Genomic DNA, 26,023 nt, shown 5'->3' on the forward strand with positions numbered 1-26,023 from the left:
ATGAACGGTCTGTCTAAACAAGTTTCCAAGCTCAGTCAGGAGCTGCAGGAAATGACACGCCTGCTCAAGCCCCTCCTCCAAATGGCACCACAGCCAGTCCTGATGACCATGATGCCAAATTTAACATCACCTCCCAGTAGTGCCAGCCAGCTGTCATCAAGCCCTTGCCCCAGGGCGCCACCCCCTTCCACAGTTTTTTCCCACCAGAGACCTGACACTCATTCCCTGTTAGACAGCAGAGACACAGAGAGTGCAGATTTGCCAGGATGCCTTCTCCCAACTCCTCACTCACCAAAAAGGCCTAATTCAACTCCTTCAGCATTAGCAGAGCCCAAGCCCCCAGGGGCCAATAGCCAAGGGTCTGCTGACTCCAACCATCAGTCGCCAGAGGAAGGATTTCCAGAGGGGCGCGTGGACTCCCGAAGACTCCGTGCCTCCTCCAGTAACGGGATATTTTTCCCCTCGCTGCAGGACCAACCTCCTCTGGCCTCTCGCACCCCTTCACCTTCACTCTCCTTCTCCATGTCTCTCTCTTCCTCATCATCTTTTTCCCCATGCCAAGGACCTCACCTCTCCCGACCTGGCAGTTGTGCCAGCAGAGGCCCGCTCATCCCACCTGCCTCTCAGGACACTCACCCTCCCCTGTCCTCTCACTTTTCAGCTCCACCATCGCTCACATCCTCCCCTGGAAGTCATCGGCTGAGGCCTTCCCCTTCCGTGCCAGTCGTGTCCCCTAACACCTCTGTCCATCCCTCCAGTCTTTCTCTGCCCTTGTCTTTGGAAGCTGCAAACGCAAGGAGAAGAGATAACCAGACTCCATCTTGGTGCAACTCACAGCGACACTACCGAGGGGCAAGACCCGTTTCTCACCCCCAGGAGCTGGAGATGCAGGAGCGGGGACGACACCTGGAAGAGGAGAAGTCCTCCTCAGAGCACATCAGTTTCATTGATGAAGAGGAGCCAGCATTATGAACGGCCTGTGCAAAAGATGTCATTCAAGTAGCAGGAAAGATGTAGGACAAGAGTTTAAAGAGGTCAGAGCAAGTGCAAGGTAAAGACAACAAACACAGGGAACAGAAAGCTGGTCCATTTCACACAGAAAGACATTTGTCAGGCAGGAGATGCCAGACGGACAGACAGGTAAACACAAAATACAGTGTGAAGGAATGCTTTCCTCTACAGATCAACCACAGAATTACAATAGCACAAACAGTCTTATAGCATCAATGATCCAGTAGCATGAGTCAAACACTGCAGAGCCAGAGCACATCTATTTATCTCTCCACCCTGATGAAGCTCTATCGCTTTTTAATCCTAGTAGGTCTCCTCTTCAAAGGGCAGGCACAAACACATGCATCTCGGCAGGAAACGCGTCTTTACCCAAACTAGATAATCCAAGCCAACTGCACTGGGACTAAGAATGTAAGCCCTTCAGTGGTCTCAGTCACCTCACCTGGAAGGTTCCTTTGCTTCATCAATGGGATTATTTTTTGGGGGAATGCAGTTATCTGCCCCTGGACTGGTTAAAAAAATACAGCTTTTTATCGAATAACCTCAGACTAAAGCAGAACTGTCATTAGTGTGGCGCCCGCACTGCATTTGGGAACAACTTGGGGATTCAGTGTCTTCACCAAGAAAACCTGGTGATTTGTTTGCAGCCTGTTTTATCACCTAAGCCACAGGTGAGCCAAGAATCGATTACATGCCCATTACACACATTCACAAAGAAGATGTTGAGCTTGGTTTTAACTCAGGAATGCAAACTTGTCACATCCTGTAAAAAAACAAAACAAAAAAACTGACATTCTGAATCCACAGACAGTATAAAAGATCGATGCAGCCACTGTGACCTTATCCCCAGGTTTGTGAAGTCCTGCTTTGAAGCCTTGAGATGAGTCGTCATCTCGGCTTTTGGGAACTTAACAAGCAAGTGGCAGTTCTGACTGTGAAACCACGTGCTCACTGACTTGTCAAGCTAGCCCAGGGAATCCTATTGACTCTTAGAATGACCACAATTTCTAAAAAGTTCTTTATAGAATTATTACTTTTATACAATTTATATAAAAGTATTAATGTAGAGTCTTTACCTTACAATACAGAGGGCCTTGAGGTTCACAGAGTTCAAGCATGATTATCATTTTCTGACACTAGCACCAAAAGTCTGCGCAACCACAGCTATCGCCCCATGGTGGCCATTAGAAAGAATGCAGGTTTAGGTTTTCTTCTGCGTTAGCGTCATTTCTCATACCGTCCACGTCTGAATTCAGAATAGATCTATTGCGTGATTCGTGTAGATCCAAAGAAGGTGGTTGGTGTTTGCCTTCAAGGTTTTCTGCCAGAAAGATTGTACCTTACTCCAAACCCTTCGATCAGGAACTAACTGAATCAAAGAAGGATTCTGCAAGTCACATCCTTTTTCGTTCATAGAAAGATCCAGAGGATCTTTTTTTTTCATATAATAATAATAGATTACTATGTAGTCAAAGTACTACTGTATACTGTGTCCATAAAGACTAAATACAAACCAGAATGTAAGTGTTAAAATTAACAACCTAACCACTGCTTGTTAACGCAAATATCTAGTCAACCAATCACATGGCAGCAACTCGATGCATTTAGACATGCAGACCTGCTGAATTTCAGACTATTTCAGAAACTGTTGATCCACTGGGACTTCCCCACGTTTACAGAGAATGGCAAGAAAGAGACGACTGCGTGAAAAACTGTTCTCGATGCAAGAGTTCACAGAAGAATGGCCAGACTGCTTCAATCTGATAGAATCAATCTGCACAATACATGAAACCGTGAAGCAGGTGCAGAAGATTACTCCTGTCAGCCAAGAACAGGAAACTGATTCTATAATTCCCAAAAGCTCACCAAAATTGGATAGCAGAAGATTAAAAAAAGTTGCCTGGTCTCTTGTCTAACAGTAAAACTTGACAATGGCTGAATAATGTTTCTTCTGTTGGCTGCTGAAGAGAAGAGGTCTTCCAGAACACTTTAAGTATAGTTATTTAACTGAAATGGACCGATATTACTGATGTAGCTAAATGCAACATTAACAGTTGCCTCTATATGGACAAAATGAAAATCAGTTCTATTAAAATCGCCCACAACACAAGGAATGCATGCACTGGAAAAATAGACTACTAGTTTGGATAAACATAATGTGGTTTAGGAGGGGTAACCATTCAAAAGATAGCTAGTTTAAGGGAGGGAGGGGGTCTAAAGCAGATTGTGTCAGACAATTATCAACTGACCTCCACCAGTATAAGATAAACCAGTCTCATTCTACATTATAAATCATCCTGTGCTACTCTAATAGAATCCAAGAACTTTATTACAGATACTATCTGGTTGCATTTCAGAATAAAATAAGCGGAGAGCTTTGCACTGCTGGTTAAGCAGATTGAGGCCGGTGTAGGAACTCTGAGAACTTTGAAAAGACAGATTCGTGGACAAAGGTGTAGGGAAAAGTTAACATCAAACATTCCCCGTGTCACTGCTCATCAGCATCATGATGCTGTTCACAAGCAGCCTATCAGCTCATATCTCAAGCAGGCTACTTTCATTCTAGGGTGTGGACATCCTTACATCAACTATAATCAACCTAATCTTAAAGTTAGCAGTCATAATGTTCATCTTTTGGGGAAGGGGCTGTCTTTCTGGGGAATTCTTGTCACATTGTTTCACTCTCGATGAGTTTGCATCCACATTTTCTTTCCAGATCAAAAGAATTTGAGCACAGTTCCGATCGGTCACTTTGGAAAAGTGTAGGCGAGTGTTTGGATTGTATGCCAAAGAGAGAAGACAGATTTGTGGACAAAGTGTAGGGAAAAGCTAATATCAAACACTACCCCTGTATCACTGTTCATCATTATGATGACTGTTGACAACCAGCCTATCAGATTGTATATCGAACTCCCACATCACCCCTGAGCTTTAGCCATTAGCCATTCGTGCCTTCTCCATACAGACATTGATTTCCCTAAAGTTCTTCACCTGTCGATTACAGGCAAACATCTGGATCGAAATTTACACAGAAAGCCATCATCTATGGGGAACACTTGCACCTTTATCTAAAACGTATTGTATTTATTTATTTAATATGGCTGTGTATGTATTTATTTTTGCTGAAAAAGCGGCGAGGAAATATTCTGCATGTCTGGACGATGTAACAAAAACAGACTGTGGAGGAAGGTTTGCTTTCTAAACGTCTGACTGGATCCTTTCCAGAGCGAGTGAGCGAAACCTTCCCCGAGTTCATATGTAGCACACACATTCTTCATCTCTTATTCCTCCAATGACTTCATGTTGGTACGTGAAAGCAGCCAAACCCTAAAACTGCAACATCCAGGCTGCATCAAGCTGGAGGTCTCAGGACTTTTTTTTTTTTTTGGCTTTGTGAGGTGCTTTAGGACCATGTTACTTGTATATATATGAACAGTCAGATTTCTGGCTTTTATTTTCTTTAATGGGAGCAAGGGAGGTGGTGACTAACTGGACTCTTTACACTTTCACAAAGATTTACTAAGCAAGAACTGGTGGCTGGGGAGGGTGCCTAAAAGGTTTTAATTCAATGCATGTCAAAACTTCTTATTTTCTTTTTTGCATGAGAAATGTGCCTGCTTTGAACTATCCAGAGCAGAGGGCTCATGGGAGTAGAAACCAGCCTGCACAATTGAAGGCTGTTTGCTTACAAATGTATTTTATTAAAGACTGCTGTTACATTAAAAAAAAAACATTAACAAGGATTACATACTGTATAACAATAAAGAAGTGTTGTTTTGTAAGCTCTCCGTCTCTTGTGTTTCTCTTGGGAACTAATATTCACGTAACTGAGGTAAGTGGCTATTCTCTAAGAAGTAAACTGTAAATAATATTTTTTAAGCCACTTTCCGAGTATATTGTGATTCAGTTGCCTCAAAAACCCGTCCCTATTTTTTTTCCTTTTTGATAAATTAGGTATTTATGTTTTATTAAACAAAATATTTATTCAAGTAAAGCCATCAAATATGGTTCTGTTATGATGTCAGCATTAAAATAAAATAAAAAAACAAAAAAAAACATGTGCCCCTTGGGCTGAAAGTGTCAGCAGCTGTAAGTGTAAAAGTGGGCTTCTCACTGAAAACCAACAGGGGCTCCATGCAGGACTCCAATCTTTGTGCCTCAGGTAATCATCCAGTTTTCATTTGAAGTGGCCCCATTTGTTTCTGACACCCACTGAACTAAGAACAAGAACACTTCTGGCCGTTCTCCTCACTGCATGCTTACATTTTGAGGTTGCTTGTGCTAAAAGCTTCCCAATTGCTCAAAATCCCTAAAAATAAATTTATGGTTCTTCTACTCTTTAACAACCCAAATTTGCCCACAGACTAATGGCTAATATGGCAAATAGCTTAAAGTATTATAATGTGTGCACGTGGGTAAAAGGCCACATCCAACTAGGCTTGTATTTATTATTTATGCTTTATTAGGCTTCATAACACCTGTGGCGTTGTCAGTGACCAGGTTAGGTTTTTCTTTTTGCTGCATGCTAAATCGGTACATTTTCAAATGAAGTATCACACACCTTGGAATTACAGTTATTCTGTTAAAAGCTTGAGTGTCTCAAACAGATGAAGGTTCAAACTGGCACCTTGCGTTTTCTTTGGCGTAGAATGCTACCAGTGCCTACATGTTTCAATTATTTTATGCAGAAAATGAAGCGTTGACTTGCTGTGTAGTGACTCCAGAGTTTAAACTTTGCAAATGTCAGTTCTTTGGATAACACAGTTAAGCCCAAACAGAACAGTGTTACTGGAAGGTTTAAAAGGTAAAACTGACAACCTTACAGGATGTGTTTTATACAAATTACATGGCAACTAATGGTAATTTTTATACACATACAAGTGCAAATATAAAACTACAAAGGAAACTTTACTAACAGATTGCATTTTTGTGTACTTGACAGCTGTCTGTACCACTGATTTGCATTAATAGGTGTAACATATAATTGTAGGAATCAAATTAAATGAATCATTACCTGAACCGAGAAGAACAGAAAACTGATGGATTAGTGTTTTACACATTAAATAAAGCTCATAGAACATGCCTCATTAACCCATGTATATGTGCACTTTTCTATGCTTTTGCTACCAAAGTGCTTTCTATCAAACATTCATTTGGATTCATTGGAGAGCAACTCCGGTTTAGCATCTTGCCCAGTGATATTTGGCATGCAGAGTGGAGCGGCCAGTGATTGAACCACCTATGATCAGCAGACGCCCGGCTCTACAGACACCTCATCTGTGAGTTGACGAGTTTTGGAAGCAGCAAATACGGCAATTTCAAAGGATACTGTTCTTAAAGTTTGGAGTTTGCAAACCTAAGCTGTGCTGCCATGTTCTTCATGGAGTGAAGAGGCTTTCTCCTTTCCAAACCAGCCGTAGCTGTTCTTTTGGGTGGGGGGGTGGGGGGTTGTATTTAATATGGATGTGGAGTCTGAGACCTTGGCTTGAATTTGCTGGGACATCCACTCCTGGGAAGACCTGCATCATTCTTTTTCACATGTGACTGCAAGTCTGCTGTCAGGTCAGCATCACATTCACACTCTGACATTACTGTGTGCAGCAGCAACAAGTCTGTAACACATTCTAATGGTTTATTTCAAATCCATGAAGCAACCCCTAACTAACAATGAATAAATTTAAAAAAAAATAAGAAGAACAACAAAACCGGTGGGATTTTTAATACAGCAGACTCTCCAAGAAGAAATAAGACAACACAGGAACTCCTTCAGATCTGCATATATTCTCAAGGGTAACATTCATTCTATCAGAGCTTCAGTAAGGTTTGAAATGTCAGGACAAACGTTCTAGAAATATCCTGATTGGAGAAGAAATTATATAACAAAGGGGTCGAGAAACAATGTAGCACTTGATTCTGCTGTAGTGCATGTACTCATGCCTTAGTGTCAAATGATTCTTACTTTATTTCTTACATCTACTCTGTCCTCACTCGCCTCTCAAAAACACATCAAGGGAGAGAAAGCTGGAGGTTTGGGAATTTCATTTATCCCTCCTGACAAACACATGCAGGGGACTGCAGAGAGCAGCAGACATCGGGTCTTTCTCGACAGGAGGTGTGAGGGATGGATACATTAATCCTCTTTTCCCAGGTGTTGGGTGTAATTAATAACCGCAGGTCTGTGTAAGCACTGCCTTTCTCAGTGGGATCATGAGAAATGGTTACTGGAAATAAGGTTACTGGACAGAAGTGACAGGCTTCTGCGCGAGCAGCACCATCACAGTGACGACACCTGAAAGGAGAAATGCTCATTCCTGATTATCCTCCAGAGACCACGTTCAGCGTTCGACAGATATTTAGAGTGCAGTAGATTCCCCCGACTGTGCCAAAAATCATGGTTCAGAGGGATCGACTGAAAAACATGAGGGGAAAATAAAAATCCAAAAATATATATTTGTTTATATTTATATATATTTATATATTTACGAGGTATGTATCCACAAAGAAGAAAAGAAATTCCAAAATAGGCAGTCTGTGTTTTTCCAAGTGAGTCCTTACTTGCGATGCCTTAAGGAAACATTAATATTAATAGTAATTTTAGTCAAAAATTAAAAAAATACAACTGGGAAACTTTGCTGTCCGTCAGCCGTGCTCTGAAACCATAATCTCCACTGTTGGGAGTCTGAAGGCTCCAAATTAGCGGTGACGTCAGGCAGCTGCACTCCAAAAACAGAAAGAAAACAAAGTCTGCAAATCTCAAATCACAAAATCCAAATCCAAGGATTCACTTTAAGAGAAGAATAAAATAAAACCTATCAGGTGAAACTCCCCTAACCGTTGATTTCACAACAACTGCAGTCTCAGAGTCTCCGCCGTGGAGCTGGCGCCGAACTGTTGAGGCTGGGTTGAGGTGTTTGTACTGGAGAAGTGAAGAGAGGTCAGCCACAGGTCCAAAAAAAGGTGTCTTTGTGCAACAAAACAGGCCTCACCATTAAAGTGCCCCTATTAGCCTTTCTGGGGTTTGCTAAAACACCTTGTTTGTAGTCCAAGCTTTTCCTTACGTTTCTGATCTATGTCACTGTGTAACATGTTTAAATAAATCCTGCCTAGCTGCTAGTGTGGGGCACTCTAACAAAGAAACACCCGCCCTCCACATGCTCCTTCGCCGTGGGACATTATTTTGTTGCTAGGGTTGCTGTGATAACTCTAAAATATCTCCAATACTAGCAAAGCACACGGCATCGTCTGTTTCTGGCTAAAACAAGAGCATTAATATGCTCACGATACCCGTCAGCTTCTATCCTACCCTCTAAGGCAGTGGTGTCAAACTATGGGGACTTGCCAATCTGTCCCGCTGGATGGCTTTGGAAAATATGGAGGAAGGCATGCATCTTTGGACTTTTAACTGTATTTTTTTTTTTTTTTTTTAAGTTTTACAGATTCTCCTGCTGATAAAGACCTCCCCCACAGCCATTTATACTGGACCAGAGTAGTTAAATAATAAATAAACAATTACATGACAGAAAAGTTCCTGTTTTTCACTGTCTACTGTAGAAATTTCAATTTAACTTTTTAAATTCATCAATTAACAAAAACTTTGTTTTACAAATACAGGACAGTCTGTGCGGTGAGCTACCAGGACTTTTCTGTATTTTTACATATTTATCATGTAGAAAAACTCAGATGTGCTCTTTATCTTATCCTAACATATCTCAGGAAATGAACTGTGTGGCAGAAAGTGGGGTTTTATTTGTAAAATGAGTTTGACATAATTACATTAAATAGAGGAAAATTCCCAGCAACACTGCTCTAATGGACATATTCTATTGTTCTGTCTACTGTTGTAATTAACATTTATACAATTTCAAGAGAACAGCTGTATTATGTTTGATGCTGTTGGCGTGTCTTTCTGAAGTGGCCACTGCTAACGTGTTCTAAGTTGGCAGCTGTTAAAGGGCTATGCTGGCTGGGCACAAAAATGCTGCCTTGCTTCTGTTATAGCAGTGGACCGAGTGGAGCAGACTGGGCTCAGACGACGAGAAGAGGCGCTGCAGGAGTGCACAATATGAATTTTTCTTTTTTAAAGTAATCCTATTAGTTAAAAACAGCATAATAGGGGCACTTTAACTGAAACAAATAACGAAGGAGCCAGGTGTCCTCCACACATTTGTTAGTCAGGCTGGCAGAAGGCGATGGCTGCCCACTGTAGTCATGCTAGGTACTGCTGCAATGCTGTCTTCGCTCTGAAAAGAGACACAGAATGAGTCCAGCAGGCTAAAGGAGTGTCTGACAGGATATTTTCTTTTTTGTAACGCACTGTTCTGGCCCACCTGTCACTGAGGTTGGGCTCAGAGGATTGTGTCAGTTTGTGCAGGATGTCCACAAAGCCCATCTCCCTCAGCTTGTCCTGACGCTCCTGAGAACCTGATGACACACAGTGAAGCAGAGAGGACAAATAACAATGTCTGCTGACATGTAAAATCCCACTGCAGCTGTGTGTTCATTAATATGAACACAGACACATGTTCCACAGCTGTATCTTAGCACCAAAGCCTCCAATCAGCTCCCTCCTCTGTCCCTGGTCAACTGCCTTGAAGACGTCAAGATCTGGATGTCAAATAATTTCCTCAAACTGAACTCTGGGGTGTAGTTCCCCAAGCCCCAGCTCCAGAAAGGGACTGATCTATGCCATGATGTGGATGGCTGCTCCTATTCACCATCTCCAGGAGTCTCCATCCTGGGTGAAACTAGAGAACATCACCAGACTCTGGCCATTATCTCAAATTCCCCAGCTGAGACCCCCCATTCATCACCTTCATCACCTCCTGCTTGGAGTGCTGCAATGGTGCCTTGGACAAGCTGCAGTATGCTCATAAAACAAAATTGACAAAGTTTCTACCGACACCAAGTCGTGACAACACCCCGCCTTTATTCACCTCTTGGCTTTGATAAAGTTCAGTATCTCCTATAAAATCCTGCTTCCCAGTGCTGATCAGACATTTCACCTCCTACACTCTGTCCTGGACTCTGTGTTTCCCAGATAACAGCCTGCTCTCCTTCCCTAACAACACAGCCTTCAGTGCTGGTACCCTGATTCTTTGAAATATGCTCCCTTCTGAGATCTGCCCACCTTTGGGCATTTTCAAATAGTAGGTGAAATGTCACAAGCCTTCAGGACAAAAGGCAAACTATAGAAGAGAAATCAGAGTTTAATTAATAATGATGAATGAGTAAAGAAGAAACACTCAGTGCAAAAATGATTCCCAGATTCATCCCATCTGGTCACACAGCATGTTAAGATTTAATGAAGAGAACAATAACTTCAGTTTTAGCTGAATTTAGAAGCAGGAAATTAGAAATCAGAGACATAAAGGGATGAAATTCATTCAGGCCGAACACATTTTCTCTCCAGCTTACAAGTTATCTCCTTTAAGGCTCAACGATTGTTGCTTTTTTTCACTATTATCAAGACAATCGACCTCTGTGGGAGCAGAGAGTTGGCACTGAAGACAATAAAAGTGAAGGAAGGACATCTTAAAACTCTGTTACAGCACTTTCAGAAGGCCATGTACTATAATTAGTATTAAATCCCCTGTATATTCCTATGGCTGACCTCTTTTTAAAACAAACAAAAAACAAACACAGAAAACAGTAAACTGTAACTTCAAAAGTCTGAGTTACACTCTCCCTGAATGAGCATTTAAAAGACTAAAATGTAAACAACCATTTGAGAGGTCGACTTTATTACCATGCTCCTTCCATCCTACACAGCATTTCTCCATCAGACATCTTTCAGCGTTGTACTCGCCTGTGACGTGCCTTCATTCTGGTAAATGTTCTATAAACTAAAGCTGAACACTTAAGACCTCAGTTCTTACTACTTTAACGTGAGCTCAGCTTTCTTCATGTTCCTCGGTCTCCTTTATCTAAACCCATGCCCTTTCTTTATTAGTCCATGTACCTGTGCGCTGCATTTCTTACCGTCCTCCTCATTCCAGATAAGGTTTGAGACGCAAAAGGTTGCAGCAAGCTGCAGTTTCACATTCGAATGCCCCTGTGGGAACAGCAGACATCAGAGAAGTTACAAGTCAAGAAAGACGGGACAATGACACAGATCAATCAGGCCGCGACCTCTAGTATGTGCTTAAACACTAACAGTGTGCACAGTACCATGTAGTATTTGATTTTCTGGAGCATGTCGTCATTGGTCATGATGAGGTCCTTGGCTGTGTTGCCATCGGCAATGTTGACTAGGATGCACAGCGTCTGACAGACAAAGTGTTACATCAGTGCTTTTATCTGAACAGTTTGTTCTGAGGTTAAAAAATAAATAAAAGAAAACAGGCAACACATTCACAAAACTGGCAACATTTGATCATCACACTTTGTGTTTGTGGACGGGGACGTCAATCTGTCCACTTAGAAGGCACAAACCGAGTCAAACTGATAACAAGAGCACTGGCCAGGCAACAACAAGACAACCCCCAAACCATGGACCCCTCTATAGCTCTGCCTTGATGCCTGCAGTACACTCAGCTTGTAGTTCCCTCAGTATTGCACATCCATACGTACTGTCACATGAAGGTTTACTGCACAGCACAGTGTCAACGATGTGGAAGAAATACCACGAGGAATCAATATGACCAAAATCTCATATTCGATATGACATTTCTCATCCCAATGATGATAGAAATCACAAAATAGTGCTTTTTCTGTAAACGCTGTGACTCTCAGGCAGCTCGACCTGGGCGTCATGTACCTGGAGTCGAGTGTTTTGATCGATGCATGAAACTTTATATTTGTAGATAAAAGTTGCAACAGCTGCCATTTTCTTTCTGAGTATTTATTACACGGCACGCTGCAGGGAAAAGCCTGTTCTAATGTTTTGAGCACCTGACGGCTCTTTTTTTGCTTCTCATCCTTAAACTCTCTCCTTACTCTTTCACGTGATTCGTTCGTAGGTGGTTGAGAGGTTTGTCGTGTTTGAGTCTGTGGTGGGGACCGGTTTGCAGCACAACTTGCATAGTACAGTGTTCTGGTCCGTGTCAGACTTTTCATAACCAAACCATGTCCATGCTACAGAGGGAGCCTCTCATTTAGGAATAAGGTCCTCGATTTTTGTTGACTGGTCCTTCTGTTTGGAGCTGCCTGGTTCGTCTTCACTGGCCATGCTGGTATTCTGTGTGTCTGCATCCACGTGGTGGCCATCCCAAAAAAATATATTGCTGTAAACAGTGGATTTTGCTCCACGACAAAATAAAAGATAGCTTATAATATGAAACCAGAGAAGTTTTAATTTCGTCATCCGATACATTTCGTCATATGGCACAGAAAACTCCCACCCACTCCATGACGTGCACCAGTGAACAACACCGGAAATCATCTCCTTGTATAACTCCTCCATCGAATGCACAGTGCAGTAGTTACACCCTTTTGCACTTGCTCTACAGCAAAGTTTTACAAATTAATGTCAATCATATCTATTTCACTTCTTATAATTGAGCTATTTGTAAATATTAGAGCCATTTCTTATATTTTGTAAACTTTGTAATATATTGTATTATTTAATTTAGTTCAGTCTGTTACTGTTATTTTCTTGGAGCAACTGTAACCACATATTTCAACCTCCTCCAACATGCCCTTTCTGAAGGCTCTCTTGTTGCCTGTCCAGTCCATCTGTTGTTACTTTCATCTGCATCAAAGCAACTGTAATAGATTCACAGTGGTTTGTGCTCCCTAACTGGACAGATTGATATCGCTGAAGTTTAAGTGAGTGAGTGGCCTTGGAACCCTTACTAGATTGACAGGCAGCAGCAAATGCTTCTCCAAGATCACCGTTATCTTTTCTACTGGGCACTGTGTTAACACACCTGAACATTCCAGACCAGCAAACTGTCAAAACGTCTGCATTTATAGAGATTGGTCAATTAAGTACATTTGTTAGCAGCACCTGGTTGCTGCTTTTCCCTGTATGATGGGAATGGTGCAATGTGTCCTGTTGTGCTGTTCATCCAGGATTGTACTTAATTTTATGACCTGTTTTGGACCAGATTATTGTTTATGTCCCGATACAAACACCACTGAATTTAATAGGACAAGACTGACCTCAGGCAGACAGCCTGTGATCACATAAGCAGAATGTTTAACTGCTCTGCCACACAGCAGCACGCTGAACTTAGAAAAAATAAATCATCTGTACGTGTGAAGCAGACGGGTGCTCACCTGCTCTTTGACCTCTATACTGTGCTCCGCTTCGAGGATGAGGGTAACTGCCTGCATGATCTGCTTCCCGTGGGAGCTCATGACCTGGTCAATGTGCTGACAAAATGAGAGTTGGGAGTAAAGGGGAAGCAAAGGAGAATCAGTCTGCATGTTGCACTTTTCATTTCATTTCATTTCATTTCATTTTTATTTATTTCACACTTGGTACTACAAATCAAACAAAACAACCACATCTTCTGTCAACAAAACACAACAACCATGTGTGAAAAGGAGCAGGAAGAAGAAAATATTCTTATTAAACCCTGCCCCCTATCTACCATCGAACTTATATCACCGGTGGGCACCAAAAATCAGGAACAAACTAATATTGACATTTCTCTCCGGTCGAATCCCAAACCAACATCACATTCATTCGCATTCTTCATACTGAGTTATCGTTTTAAACATATAACACTTTTTAAAACATTGTAAATTTATACAATTCTTTAAATTATAATGAAGTGAATTCCACAGTCTTATACCCCTAACCGTTGTGCTCATTAATCTTTGTGTAGTCCTGGCTAACTGATGTTTAAAATAATTTTTAACTTAAGACCTCTCGACAATTCATTCAAATTCAGCCCATACTGGATCGTTCATATGTAGTGATAACACAAGTGGGGAGCATTCAACGCTGACCCAGAGGTCAAGTACCACCTATGGCTACGTTCACACTGCAGGCGAAAGCGCATCAAATCAGACTTTTCTGACCCTGTGCGACCCATCTATCCCATCATGGTATGACAGTGTGAACAGCACAAATCCGTCCATCCATCCATCCATCCATCCATCTTCATCCGCTTTATCCGAGACCAGGTCGCGGGGGCAGCAGCCTAAGCAAAGAGGCCCAGACCTCCCTCTCCCCAGCCACCTCCTCCAGCTTATCCGGGGGAACACCAAGGTGTTCCCAGGCCAGCCGAGAGATATAATCTCTCCAGCGTGTCCTGGGTCTGCCCCGGGGCCTCCTCCCGGTGGGACATGCCTGGAACACCTCACCCAGGAGGCACCCAGGGGGCATCCTTGTCAGATGCCCGAACCACCTCAGCTGGCTCCTTTCGATGTGGAGCAGCAGCTGCTCTACTCTGAGCCCCTCCCGGATGGCCGAACTTCTCACCCTATCTGTAAGGGAGAGGCCAGCCACCCTTCGGAGGAAGCTCATTTCTGCCGCTTGTATCCGCGATCTCGTTCTTTCGGTCACTACCCACAGCTCGTGGCCATAGGTGAGGGTAGGGACGTAGATCGACCGGTAAATTGAGAGCTTCGCTTTTACACTCAGCTCCCTCTTCACCACGACGGACCGGTGCAGTGTCTGCATTACTGCAGCTGCAGCCCCAATCCGCCTGTCGATCTCCGGCTCCCTTCTCCCATCACTCGTGAACAAGACCCCAAGATACTTGAACTCCTCCACTTGGGGTAGAAACTGATCCCCGACCCGGAGTGGGCACTCCACCCTTTTCCGGCTGAGAACCATGGCCTCACATTTGGAGGTGCTGATCATCATTCCCGCTGCTTCACACTCGGCTGCGAACCGTTCCAGTGCAAGCTGGAGGCCCTCACCCGATGAAGCCAACAGAACCACATCATCCGCAAAAATCAGAGATGAGATTCTGAGGCCACCAAAGCGAAAGCCCTCCGCCACTTGGCTGCGCCTAGAAATCCTGTCCATAAAAATTATGAACAGAAACGGAGACAAAGGGCAGCCCTGGCGGAGCCCATCACCCACCGGGAACGAGTCCGACTTATTGCCGGAAATGCGAACCAAGCTCTTGCAACGGTTGTATAGGGATCGAATGGCCCGTAGCAATGGGCCAGACACCCCATACTCCTGCAACACCTCCCACAGGAGACCCCGAGGGACACGGTCGACTACCTTCTCCAAGTCCACAAAACACATGTAGACTGGTTGGGCAAACTCCCATGCACCCTCAAGTATCCTCGAGAGGATAAAGAGCTGGTCCAGTGTTCCGCGACCAGGACGAAAACCGCATTGTTCCTCCTGTATCCGAGGTTCGACTAGCGGACGAACTCTCCTTTCCAGCACCCTGGCATAGACTTTCCCAGGGAGGCTGAGGAGTGTGATCCCCCTGTAGTTGGAACACACCCTCCGGTCCCCCTTCTTAAAGATGGGGACCACCACCCCGGTCTGCCAGTCCACAGGTACTGCCCCTGATCTCCACGCAACATTGCAGAGGCGTGTCAACCAGGACAGCCCTACAACGTCCAGAGCCTTCAGGAACTCGGGGCGGACCTCATCAACACCAGGGGCTCTGCCACCAAGGAGTTGTTTAACTGCCTCAGTGACCTCGCCCCTGGAAATTGGCGGGTCATTCCCCTCATCCCCAGACTCTGCTTCCTCCCCGGAAGACGTGTCAGTGGGATTAAGGAGGTCCTCGAAGTATTCCTTCCACCGCCTGACAATTTTCCTCAGTCGACGTCAGCAGCGCTCCGCCAGCACTATACACAGTGCAGGTAGAGCACCGCTTTCCCCTCCTGAGACGCCTGATGGTTTGCCAGAATCTCTTCGAGGCAGTCCAAAAGTCTTTTTCCATGGCCTCTCCGAACTCCTCCCACACCCGAGTTTTTGCTTCAGCCACTGCCCGAGCCGCATTCCGCTTGGCCTGTCGATACCTGTCGGCTGCCTCCGGAGTCCCACAGGCTAACCAAGCCCGATAGGACTCCTTCAGCCTGGTGGCTCCCTTCACCTCTGGTGTCCACCATTTGGTTCGGGGATTACCACCACGGCAGGCACCAACCACCTTGCAGCCGCAGCTCAATGCAGCAGCTTCGGCAATGGAGACGCTGAACATGTTCCATTCGGACTCAATGTCCCCAGTCTCCCTTGGAATGCTGTTGAAGCTCTGCCGGAGGTGTGCGTTGAAGATCTCGCGGACTGGGGCCTCTGCTAGACGTTCCCAGCACACCCTCACTACGCGTTTAGGTGCACCAGGTCTGTCCAGCGTCCTCCCCCGCCACCTGATCCAACTCACCACCAGGTGGTGATCAGTTGACAACTCAGCCCCTCTCTTTACCCGAGTGTCCAGAACATATGGTCGCAGGTCTGGTGATACGATCATCGACCTACGGCCTAGAGCGTCCTGGTGCCACGTGCACTTATGGATACTCTTATGTTCGAACAGGGTGTTCGTTATGGCCAAACTGTGATTAGCACAGAAGTCCAATAACAAAACACCGCTCGGGTTCAGATCAGGGAGGCCGTTCCTCCCAATCACGCCCCTCCAGGTCTCGCTGTCGTTACACACGTGAGCATTGAAGTCTCCCAGCACGACAACAGAGTCTCCAGGTGGAGCACCTTCCAGCACCCCACCCAGGGACTCTAAGAAGGCTGGGTACTCCGAACTGCCACTCGGCGCATAAGCACAGATGACAGTCAGGACCCGTTCCCCGACCCTAAGACACAGGGAACAAACCCTCTCGTCCACCGGGAAAAACCCCAACGTACCGGCAGCAAGCCGAGGGGATATTAGAATACCCACCCCAGCCCGCCGCCTCTCACCAGGGGCAACTCCAGACTGAGACAGAGTCCAGCCCCTCTCCAGGAGACTGGTTCCAGAGCCCAAGCCATGCGTAGAGGTGAGCCCGACTATATCTAGACGGTACCTCTCAACCTCACGCACTAACTCAGGCTCCTTCCCCACCAGATAGGTGACATTCCATGTCCCTATTGCCAGTCTTGGCAGCCAGGGGTCAGTCCGCCAGGGCCTCCGCTCCTGGCCGCCACCCAGCACACAATGCACCCGACCCCTATGGCGCCTCCTGCGGGTGGTGGGCCTGCGGGAGGATGGGCCCATGTCTCCTCTTCGGGCTGTGCCACCAGACGCTCGCCCTCGGGCACCCTCCCCGGGCCTGGCTCCAGGGCAGGGCCCCGGTAACCCTATCCTGGGCAGGGTAAACTGTTCCCTCGATATTCTTTTCATAAGGGTCTTCTGAATCGCTCTTTGTCTGGTCCCTCACCCAGGACCAATTTGCCATGGGAGACCCTACCAGGGGGCATAGCCCCTGGGATCCCTGGGACACACAAACCCCTCCACCACGATAAGGTAGCGATTCAAGGAGGAGCAGCACAAATCCGATATTTTCAAATCCGACCTGGGTCACTTTCATATGTGGTACTGAATCCGATACATATCTGATGTTCTAGAAAGCGACTGCTGTTTGAACGGTCATGTCGCATTAAATCCGTCTTTTATGTCACTGACACAAGACAGACGCCAATTATCAGCGCCAGAGAAGACATCGCGAATGCTTCCTGGCCATCCAGTGAAACTGTTTGGAAGACAACGTTGGAGAAACGTGAACATTTTATTTATACTGTATAATCTGCAGATTCTGACAGAAATCTGCAACTATCCTTTGAAGCACTGCTCCTCTCTAAAACAGCAATAAGGATAATTATTAGGCCATTTGTAAATGACAAAATAACATAAAGCAAAATTGGGAAACGTAAAGTCTGAAACAAGTCTTTATATTAAGGTCCATCAGTCAAACAATCCTGTTTGCTCTGGGTCTAAACAGAGCGCGTTGTGTGTGTCGTCTTCTTTTGTGCATGCGAGCCGCTTTGAGGGTTCACACTAGAGCGCGTCTGCTGTCACATTTTATTTGTAGTGTGGACAAGCAGAGAAAAAAAAAAAATCGGATTGATCAAAAAAAATCGGAATTGAGCATTAAGACCTGCAGTGTGAACGTAGCCTATGACATATGGGCCACCTAAGAGCAGTTCACAAACAGCAGCAGTACATTTGTTGCATAAACTAGACTCTTTTGTGAAAGTGGATTTTGTTGATATCGAATCTGACGCAGCACGATAGTCACGATAATATTTGCATGTAACCAGTGGAAAGCTAAAATTTATTTATTCATTTAACAACATCATTTCATAATTACTGCAAAGTATCCACAGCAAACAGTACACATTTTAAAAATATCTTAAATATTATCTGGGAAATATTAATATTAGCTTTCTCTGCTCTACTGTAAACTGAACAGAGGTTTTGATCGGTAATGGGACAAAACATCACCGTGGAATTTGGGAAGCTGCTCTACACACCAAACTGTTGTAGCTGCTTAACACTCATTCATTAGTATCCAGACATCAATTTTCTTGTGCTTATCCAAGCTTACCCAGCTACTGGCTCCCTGTGTGAGGATATGAATGGGAACCAGAACTGGAGACAGTCTCTCTGGCGTTGGAGCCTCACATTCCTCACTCACAGAGTCATATGCCAAAACAGCAGACTCCTTTTGAGCCCCTAATCTGAGCTAAGATTGTACTGATGGACACCTACATCAGAAACTGACTTGTTTTTCGTTGTATGTAAACATGTCTTTGTGTTGAAAGTGAGAAAAAAAACTCCTGGTGTGTTTGTGTGATTCAGAGAACACTACCTCTGCCATCAGATCTGTGACTGCAGACAGGGCCAATATAAGGATCAGACCATCGAGCCCAGCTTGACTTAGAGTTCCTCCTAAATGACCGGGTTTTCCCATGCTCTCTCTGAGGAAGAACCCATTTCCACCACTTAAATCTGATCTTTTTCCTTAGCTTGTGGCTACAGGCAAGGGTAGAAACACAGATCAACAAGTCTGGCTTCACACTCAACTCTGTTTTCACTACAACAGTGTATCGATGCAGACACTGCACTAGTCTACCACACTGTATCCACTCATTTTAGCAACTGGAGATTGGACCGCCAACTGACCTACAAAGCGCCAGACCCTCAGCCACGCGCTTGCCAAAAAGCCCCACTACAAGGCCTGACTCGAAATCGAGGGCCTCTGTATCCCTGTGCTGCATGAGTTAATCCTTTGAATGTGACTTTAATCACTGTTTTTATAATAAACTCATCAATCTGACCTTCTAACCAGGACCAATTTGCCCTGAAAGAACCTATGAGGGCTTAATTCCCCCCGAAGACTACAAATCTCACCAAACATTCATGGATTCTTTCATACTTAAGAAAGCTCAAAAGCTTCAAAGCACTTAGTAGTTTGTAGCGACTCACTTACAATAGAAACAGTGTGCATTACACCAAATCACAAGAGTTCAACGTCCTACAGGAAACACGCTACTGTTTATCTGTCCACTCCTATTAGAAACTAATCTGACTGCTTATTGTAGAGCATTGACTTTGTTGTGACTGTTGTTGTAATATCAATAAAACTGATTTAAGTTACAATGTGATTCAGTGTGAAGTTTTGTGCTTTAAAAAATGCAAAGCCTTTGAAATTTGACTCAGAACGAGGTGATTTCCATCTGAGATTTAATTTGAGCCGGTGAGTGTTCAGCAGTTAATCGACACAATAATCGAAAGCTTATCCAACAATGAAAAACCCCCCCAAAACAAACAAAAGAGAAAAAGCTTTAATTGCAGCCTTATTCATGTCTGTTCATGTGTGTGTTTGCGTGTCTCACTGCGCGTTGCGACAGTAGATTGCGCAGCAGACCGAGGGTCTTCATCAGCACGTTGGTGTCGGGGTCTGATAGCAGGCGGAACAGCTGTTCTGTGCCCAAACACCGAACAATCTCCACCTTCACCTTCTGATCAGCTTGGAACGCCATATTCTTAACACACAAACACACAAAGTAGTCAGTCGGGATATTTTAACATCAAGCTAAACACAGCAGCTCACTTTTACAGTGCAGACGAAGGGTGGAGGGGAATATTTTAAAGTAAAAAAATTAAATAAAAGCTCACCATCAGGGCCCAGATCCCATTGACTCTCAGTGCAGGACTGTCGCTCTGGGTTAGACTGCATAGTAATTCCATTACCCCTGACTCCAGGATGGGCTGCAGACACACAAAGACAACTGGACTCAACATTAAAGTAATTAAAAAACAAAAAAAGAAAACGTTACTTTACTAAACAGCTATTTTTTAACATCTCCATCAGGAACGGCATCATCATCATCATCATCAGTCGTGCAGTCTGCAGAGCATTTCCTCTCAAATACTGTCTGCATGGGGCTGTTGCCTACCTACATTCATAATCAGCTCTTGTAGAAACACCTTATACAAATGTGGGAGCCGGGTTTGTCTCTTTTTGGTGCTTTGCCTGTGTCAGAAATGCAGGTGTGACGTGTGTGCCTGCTTTTTGGTTAAAAGCAGCTTCTTCCTGCAGGGCTGTGAGGAGGGGTTAGTGAGTTTACAGCTTCAGAATGCAGACGATCAGAAAACATTTCATTTCTCTGCTTTACAACTCCCTCTAGTCATTCACGGTGTCGCTCCCTCAACCACAGCCGTCCACTCTCTCCGCTTCTCTCTGCACTTCAGTCTGGGTTCCTTCTCAGAGTAGGTGTAAGACCTGCAGTTAATCTCTTTTGCTGTAGGGAAATGTGGCTTCTGAGCTTCTACCTGCCCTGCTGTGTTTACCAGCACATGTTCCACCTGCTCAGTTTTTAAAGCTTTCTGCTGTGGCTGAAAACGAGGCTGTGTGAGCGGTGAGATTGTACCAAACTAGGACAGCTGTGAATCAAACAGCCGAACAACGAGATGAACGTGTCAGCAAACTCGATTCATTTCAGAACCCGGAGTGTCTCCATGAGTGTACCTCTTTGCTGGGTGAGAATTCCAGCAGTAGATTGCATAGTGTAGAGGAAGCCATAACCAGGACTTCATCCGGGGCGTTCTGCAAGAGCTGCGTACAACAGAACACACAACCTTAGTTGATATTTCCTCTCACAATCGCAGACAGGCTCGACGTTAATGTGTCAGGTAGAGAAACTCAGAGCTCCACTAAACAGCTGTGAAAATATGCTGTAAACAAAACTTTAACGTCAAATTCCAGTGACCTTCATCAGGGGTTTCCATACTGCATGATCGTGGAAGCTGGTTCTCAGCTGCTGCACCGACCGAGAAAGACTGTGAAGACACCTAGGACAAAACAAAAATATAAACAGGTGGTTTAATGGAGATATTCAGTGTGTCAAAGCTTTGGTTTAATGTACCAGATCAGCACCGGAGCCTGAATTAAACTGCCTGTGGTTTTACTCATCAACAGGCAAATCCCACTGTGGTCCAAGCCAGGCCTCCAGAGTGCAACAGCAAGCTGACATAAAGGGTTAAATGTGTACAGAGAATTAATACTAATTATATGATTTAAAAAGTAATGTAACGTTTTGTCTAACACAACTGTATGAGATCTACTGTAGTTACATTGGAAACATTACCGCAAGTGGACCTATTACACTAAATTCTTCAGCTCCCTTTACATTAAGGTCCCGCCCCCCTTAAGCTAGCTTCATTCTGATAGGTTGCCCTACATCTTAGTTTTCCCCAAACAGAAGCAGCGAAAGGCTGTGGCTCTGCTGTAAACCTTTTAAGAATATCGATCTTAATTAGAAACGGCAAATTTCTCTAATACATCCGTACCAGTTTGGACATGAATCTGATCCAGAGCATGAGTGCGCACAGCACGAGGAAAGCAACAAACATTAAAGCAGGACGTCTCTGTTCAGTAAATATTTTGCTCATTACTGTTTATTGGATTATTAGGGTGGATATAATATTTCAATCAAATCTACATGACTTCCTGTTAAAAGATCTACATTAAAGCAATAAAATGGCTAAAGTGGAAAACTTTCTATGCCAAAACAGGTCCACTTTAACTTTACCAAGCTCAAATTTAGTGCTAACCTCCTCAAGTCTTTGCAGCTGTCTCACTTTGCACCATACCTGACAGCCGCCAAACGGACTTTAATGCTGGATTCTGATAGGCCACTGACTATCCTGTCCATCATGTTCTCCGTCTCTGTTATCTGAAAGCCAACATGAGGGGCCGGGTTAGCACAGAAACATATAATGACACGTTTACATAAGCAAACAGAGACGTAAACCAGAGGGCACCTTTTTGCGGATCTCCTCATCGTTGGAGCCCAGTGAGGCGTACAGTTTGAAAGCTGCTTGTCTCAGCTCGTGTGCGTGTTTCAGGTCGTGGTCCAGCTGCAAGACAGCAAAGTGAACTGTTGCTGAACATTAAGTGACAAAGGTTTTTTATTCAAGGTGAAGGATCCATTTTGTGATTAATAAATATGTTTATCAGCATTACGTATTTGTTCCTGGGAACTGAAGGCAGTAAATGACCTCAATCTGAGGGTTACCGGGTCAAAGCTGAGTGATCGAACAGCTAAACAGTCTTTCTGGGCAAAAGGAATACATTTCAACAGCCTTCAATTTGTCTTAGTAAACAAGAAAGGAAATGTTTTAGGGACACAGACAGCAGATATTTAAATGCCCTGAAAAACATCTACAACTATAAGACTGATTAGCACAAGTTCAGTTTGTTGGTTCACAGACAAATGTTACAAGCCCCTGAACTTTTCATCAGAATCCCGCTATTGAGCCAAATGGATGCAATCAAATTTGTTACGCACAGAAGAAAAGAAGTTTTGATAATCCCAAAAGGAAACTGTCAGCACTTTCTAATGCTCCGACTTTCAATTCACAGGTCCAATTTTTAGTGAGTCCACATCTTTACTGTGACTATGGTCGAAGCATTAGCTACGCTTCATTGTTGTTTATAAAACATCAGCAATCAAATCATTTCGTAACTGCATCTTCTGACAAAAATCTCCAAACACACAATTTACAGGCCACAGCTGTGCTATGATTTACACTAAATTTACATGTAAACGTGATCACTCATAGCTACACAACTAGTTTTCCTCTCACTCAGCACACGGGCAGCAAATCAGCTGCTCACTGAACAGAGCAGACATACACAGGTGTGCCTGCAGCAAATATAATTCACACTCAATTATTTAAAGTTGTGATCAAAAGTTGACACTCATCGTAGGCATGAATGCCACGGTAATGCTTTCAGTGATTTCTTTGAACTATTTTATGTTCCAGGGAAGAAATGACTGCAGCTTACATCATTAAAAAACAACAAGTGAGTGCACAACTTTGAATTTACACACAAAGTCAAATATATAAAAACCTTTTAATAGGTGGTGCAATAGGTAAGCACATTTTTTAATTAAAAAAAAAAATCAATATGAAAATTGTATTAATTGTATTAGAAGGCCGTTAACTGTGAAATCTGGACTGCACTCTCAGCAGACACTGAATGGGCCATTTTGGTCATGTTTGAAAAACAGTGTTCTGTGTTCTTCACAGCACTGGTTTGCCCTCTTGTGGGCATAATGGGATATTTAAACAGATACGTGTGTGTTTTGTGACAACACTATTTCATGGGGGCAGTGGGAGACCTTAGACCAGCAGCTGGTTTCATCGAGAGCAGCTTAGAGAAGGGGAAATCTAAAAGTCACAAAGCCCGTGATGGATGAAAAGTTGCCACAGTGGCAACGTCTTGAACTGACGTGTGATGAACAATGCAATCAAGTTCTCTGAGATTCCTCATTTTAAAAGATAAATATTAAAACTGCTTAACTGAACAGACACGACTCACCCTCTTGATGTCAGTGATGGCAGACACCGAGCTGGGGTACTTGAAGTAGTCGGCTAGCATGGCCACGAGGTGATCAGTGGTGCTTGCGATCCTCTGCAGCTCCACGTCGGGCTCCATGAGATAGGCCAGTGTCTCTGCACCCTCCACCCTTTCCTCGAGCAAATGCTCTTTACTGCACATTCGCACGAGACATGGCAGGGTCTGCACAAGCAGCAAAAAGTCACATTTAAGGGGGAAAAAACAAAAAAAGGAGTGCCACTGGTAGAGTATCACAAGAGAAATGATGAAGCGAGGCACAAGAACATGTGGGAAAAATCTGACCTTTAGTACTATGCAGCTATCGTCTGTCCTGATGGCACTCGCTCGACACATATAGGTTAGACTGGAACAGGAGAAGAGGTCACAAATAAACAAAAAGGTACAGAGGATATAACTCAGTAATAAATAAATGTTATGCCACTCACCATTTGGCTGCTGTTAGCTGCATTTCAATGGGTTGATCCCTTTGCATCATTTTGACAAATACCTGAGTGAGTAGCTCACCATCCACCAGCACTGATGAGGAAAAAAAGCACATGAGAGGAGAAAAAGACGAGAGAAAGTAGAAGAAGAAAAGCTCCTCACCATTCACCAGTGTCATGGAGACCTGAGTGTTCTCATACGCCAGGACTGAGAAACACTTTAACGCCTGCATCCGGACCTGGAGAACAGAGGACGATGTATGGAGTGTTACAGAGTATTGTGTGTCAAAGGTCATATGGTCACACGGGGTAAAGATGCACACTCCCATTATACCTTATAAGAGGGTGAAATGAGCAAAGGGGCAATATTTTGGATGGCGCCGTGGTTGAAAAGGATCGTCTGGTGCTCTGGAGTCTGAACACAAATCTCAAATCAGCAATCGATCAGTCTGAACAGAGACACTGTGATGGACTCCAGTGTGTTTATGGGCAATAAAATACCAACAAATACCTTACAACAGTGGGAGAAGATCTGGGTGATGTACTCCTGGGTTCTCAGAGAGTTGCTCAGAAGAGACATTAAATGAGGAATCACAGTGGGGTCCTCAAAAAGAAAACAAACGAAAGAGAACATACACACAGAATCATTTCAATGAGAGAATGGGTGATCATGTTCAAGAATAGTCAACTTTTAAACCATCTCTGATGTGAAAATGTAAACAGGGTGGGTGAAAATAAACTCCTGACAATCTCAGTTCTAAGAGATAAGATAAGATAAAACTTTATTGATCCCACAACAGGGACATTTTTGCGTCACCTCAGCTCAAGTACAGATATCAGAAGGAAATACAAAAACACAAATAAGTACAATCAGTGAAAAAAAGTAAGAGAATGCACTATATACAATGGTAGCATACACAGTATGTGATTATGGATATGGTTGGAAATATGGAAGACAAACTATATAGCTTGACATAACTATTGTACCACTACTATTCCTATTTATAGACATGTACACACACACACACACACACAAAATATACATATGTATACATATACATACATATATACCTGCACACGTCCATACACATGGAAGGTCCATTATGCATGAAGTGGTGACCGTGGATGTTCAGTGTCCAGTGACTTATGACTTTGTGATTGAGGGGTTACAGAGTCTAACTGCTGTTGGGATGAATGATCTGCGAAAGCGCTCCTTCCTGCAGCGAGGGTGTTTCAGTCTCTGACTAAAGGAGCTGCTCAGCCCACTCACATACTCATGCAGTGGCTGATGTGGGTTGTTCATGATGGATGTCAGCTTTACTAACATCCTCCTCTCCATCCACTCCCCCTGCAGGCCACTGCATATAAAAGGGCAGATGCTACCACAGTGTCATAGAATGTCCTTAACAGAGTCCTGCAGACTCCGAAGGACCTCAGTCTCCTCAGCGGGTGGAGTCGACTCTGGCCCTTCTTATACAGGATGTCTGTATTTGTAGTCCAGTCCAGTTTATTGTTGAGGTGAACACCCAGGTACTTCTGTGGTGCTTTGTAAAAGATAAACCGTTCCATGTCAGCTGTGTCAGAGGAAACGCACTCGCAACCACTCAACAAGAGCGATGAGTCACCATACTCTGCACGGAACCTTGCAAATAGGGTAGCCACTGCTGCTAGCAATGCTAACAATAGAGTGACTGTTTAACACATGCTTTTTATTTTTTTATTTTTTTATTCATTTTTACTTTCAGTCAAATAGTCGCGAGTAACATCTTTAACTAAAACTGTCCTCATGCTTTCTGTTGGAGATAAAAGAATGTGATGGTATTTTTTTTTAAAGACTGACCTGCTGATTATGAGTTTGACCAAGTAAG

General features: G+C 43.9%; 2 protein-coding genes across 6 annotated transcripts in view; one reads left to right on the plus strand and one right to left on the minus strand.

Moving 5' to 3' along the window:
• The window catches only part of kcnh3 (potassium voltage-gated channel, subfamily H (eag-related), member 3), a 179,397-nt gene extending 170,710 nt beyond the window's left edge, over positions 1-8,687 (plus strand). Inside the window, exon 15 of the mRNA XM_082507612.1 lies at positions 1-8,687. Coding sequence (XP_082363738.1) covers positions 1-972 — 972 coding nt within the window. The 3' untranslated portion in view covers positions 973-8,687.
• Positions 6,716-26,023, minus strand: part of armc8 (armadillo repeat containing 8) — a 24,580-nt gene continuing 5,272 nt past the window's right edge. For all 5 annotated transcript variants that reach the window (XM_082507626.1, XM_082507622.1, XM_082507623.1 and 2 more), the window contains 17 exons: positions 24,667-24,759; positions 24,490-24,570; positions 24,319-24,394; positions 24,159-24,249; positions 24,016-24,076; positions 23,695-23,895; positions 22,131-22,226; positions 21,960-22,042; positions 21,077-21,158; positions 20,836-20,922; positions 19,983-20,075; positions 19,700-19,849; positions 13,231-13,326; positions 11,179-11,274; positions 10,990-11,062; positions 9,339-9,432; positions 6,716-9,251 (listed from right to left, as the gene is read on the minus strand). In XM_082507626.1, coding sequence (XP_082363752.1) covers positions 9,218-9,251; positions 9,339-9,432; positions 10,990-11,062; positions 11,179-11,274; positions 13,231-13,326; positions 19,700-19,849; positions 19,983-20,075; positions 20,836-20,922; positions 21,077-21,158; positions 21,960-22,042; positions 22,131-22,226; positions 23,695-23,895; positions 24,016-24,076; positions 24,159-24,249; positions 24,319-24,394; positions 24,490-24,570; positions 24,667-24,759 — 1,587 coding nt within the window. In that variant the 3' untranslated portion in view covers positions 6,716-9,217. The remainder of the gene's footprint in view (positions 9,252-9,338; positions 9,433-10,989; positions 11,063-11,178; positions 11,275-13,230; positions 13,327-19,699; positions 19,850-19,982; positions 20,076-20,835; positions 20,923-21,076; positions 21,159-21,959; positions 22,043-22,130; positions 22,227-23,694; positions 23,896-24,015; positions 24,077-24,158; positions 24,250-24,318; positions 24,395-24,489; positions 24,571-24,666; positions 24,760-26,023) is intronic.

This window comes from Aulonocara stuartgranti (genome assembly GCF_965226115.1).
Source record: "Aulonocara stuartgranti genome assembly, chromosome: 16".
NCBI classification, from domain to species: domain Eukaryota; kingdom Metazoa; phylum Chordata; class Actinopteri; order Cichliformes; family Cichlidae; genus Aulonocara; species Aulonocara stuartgranti.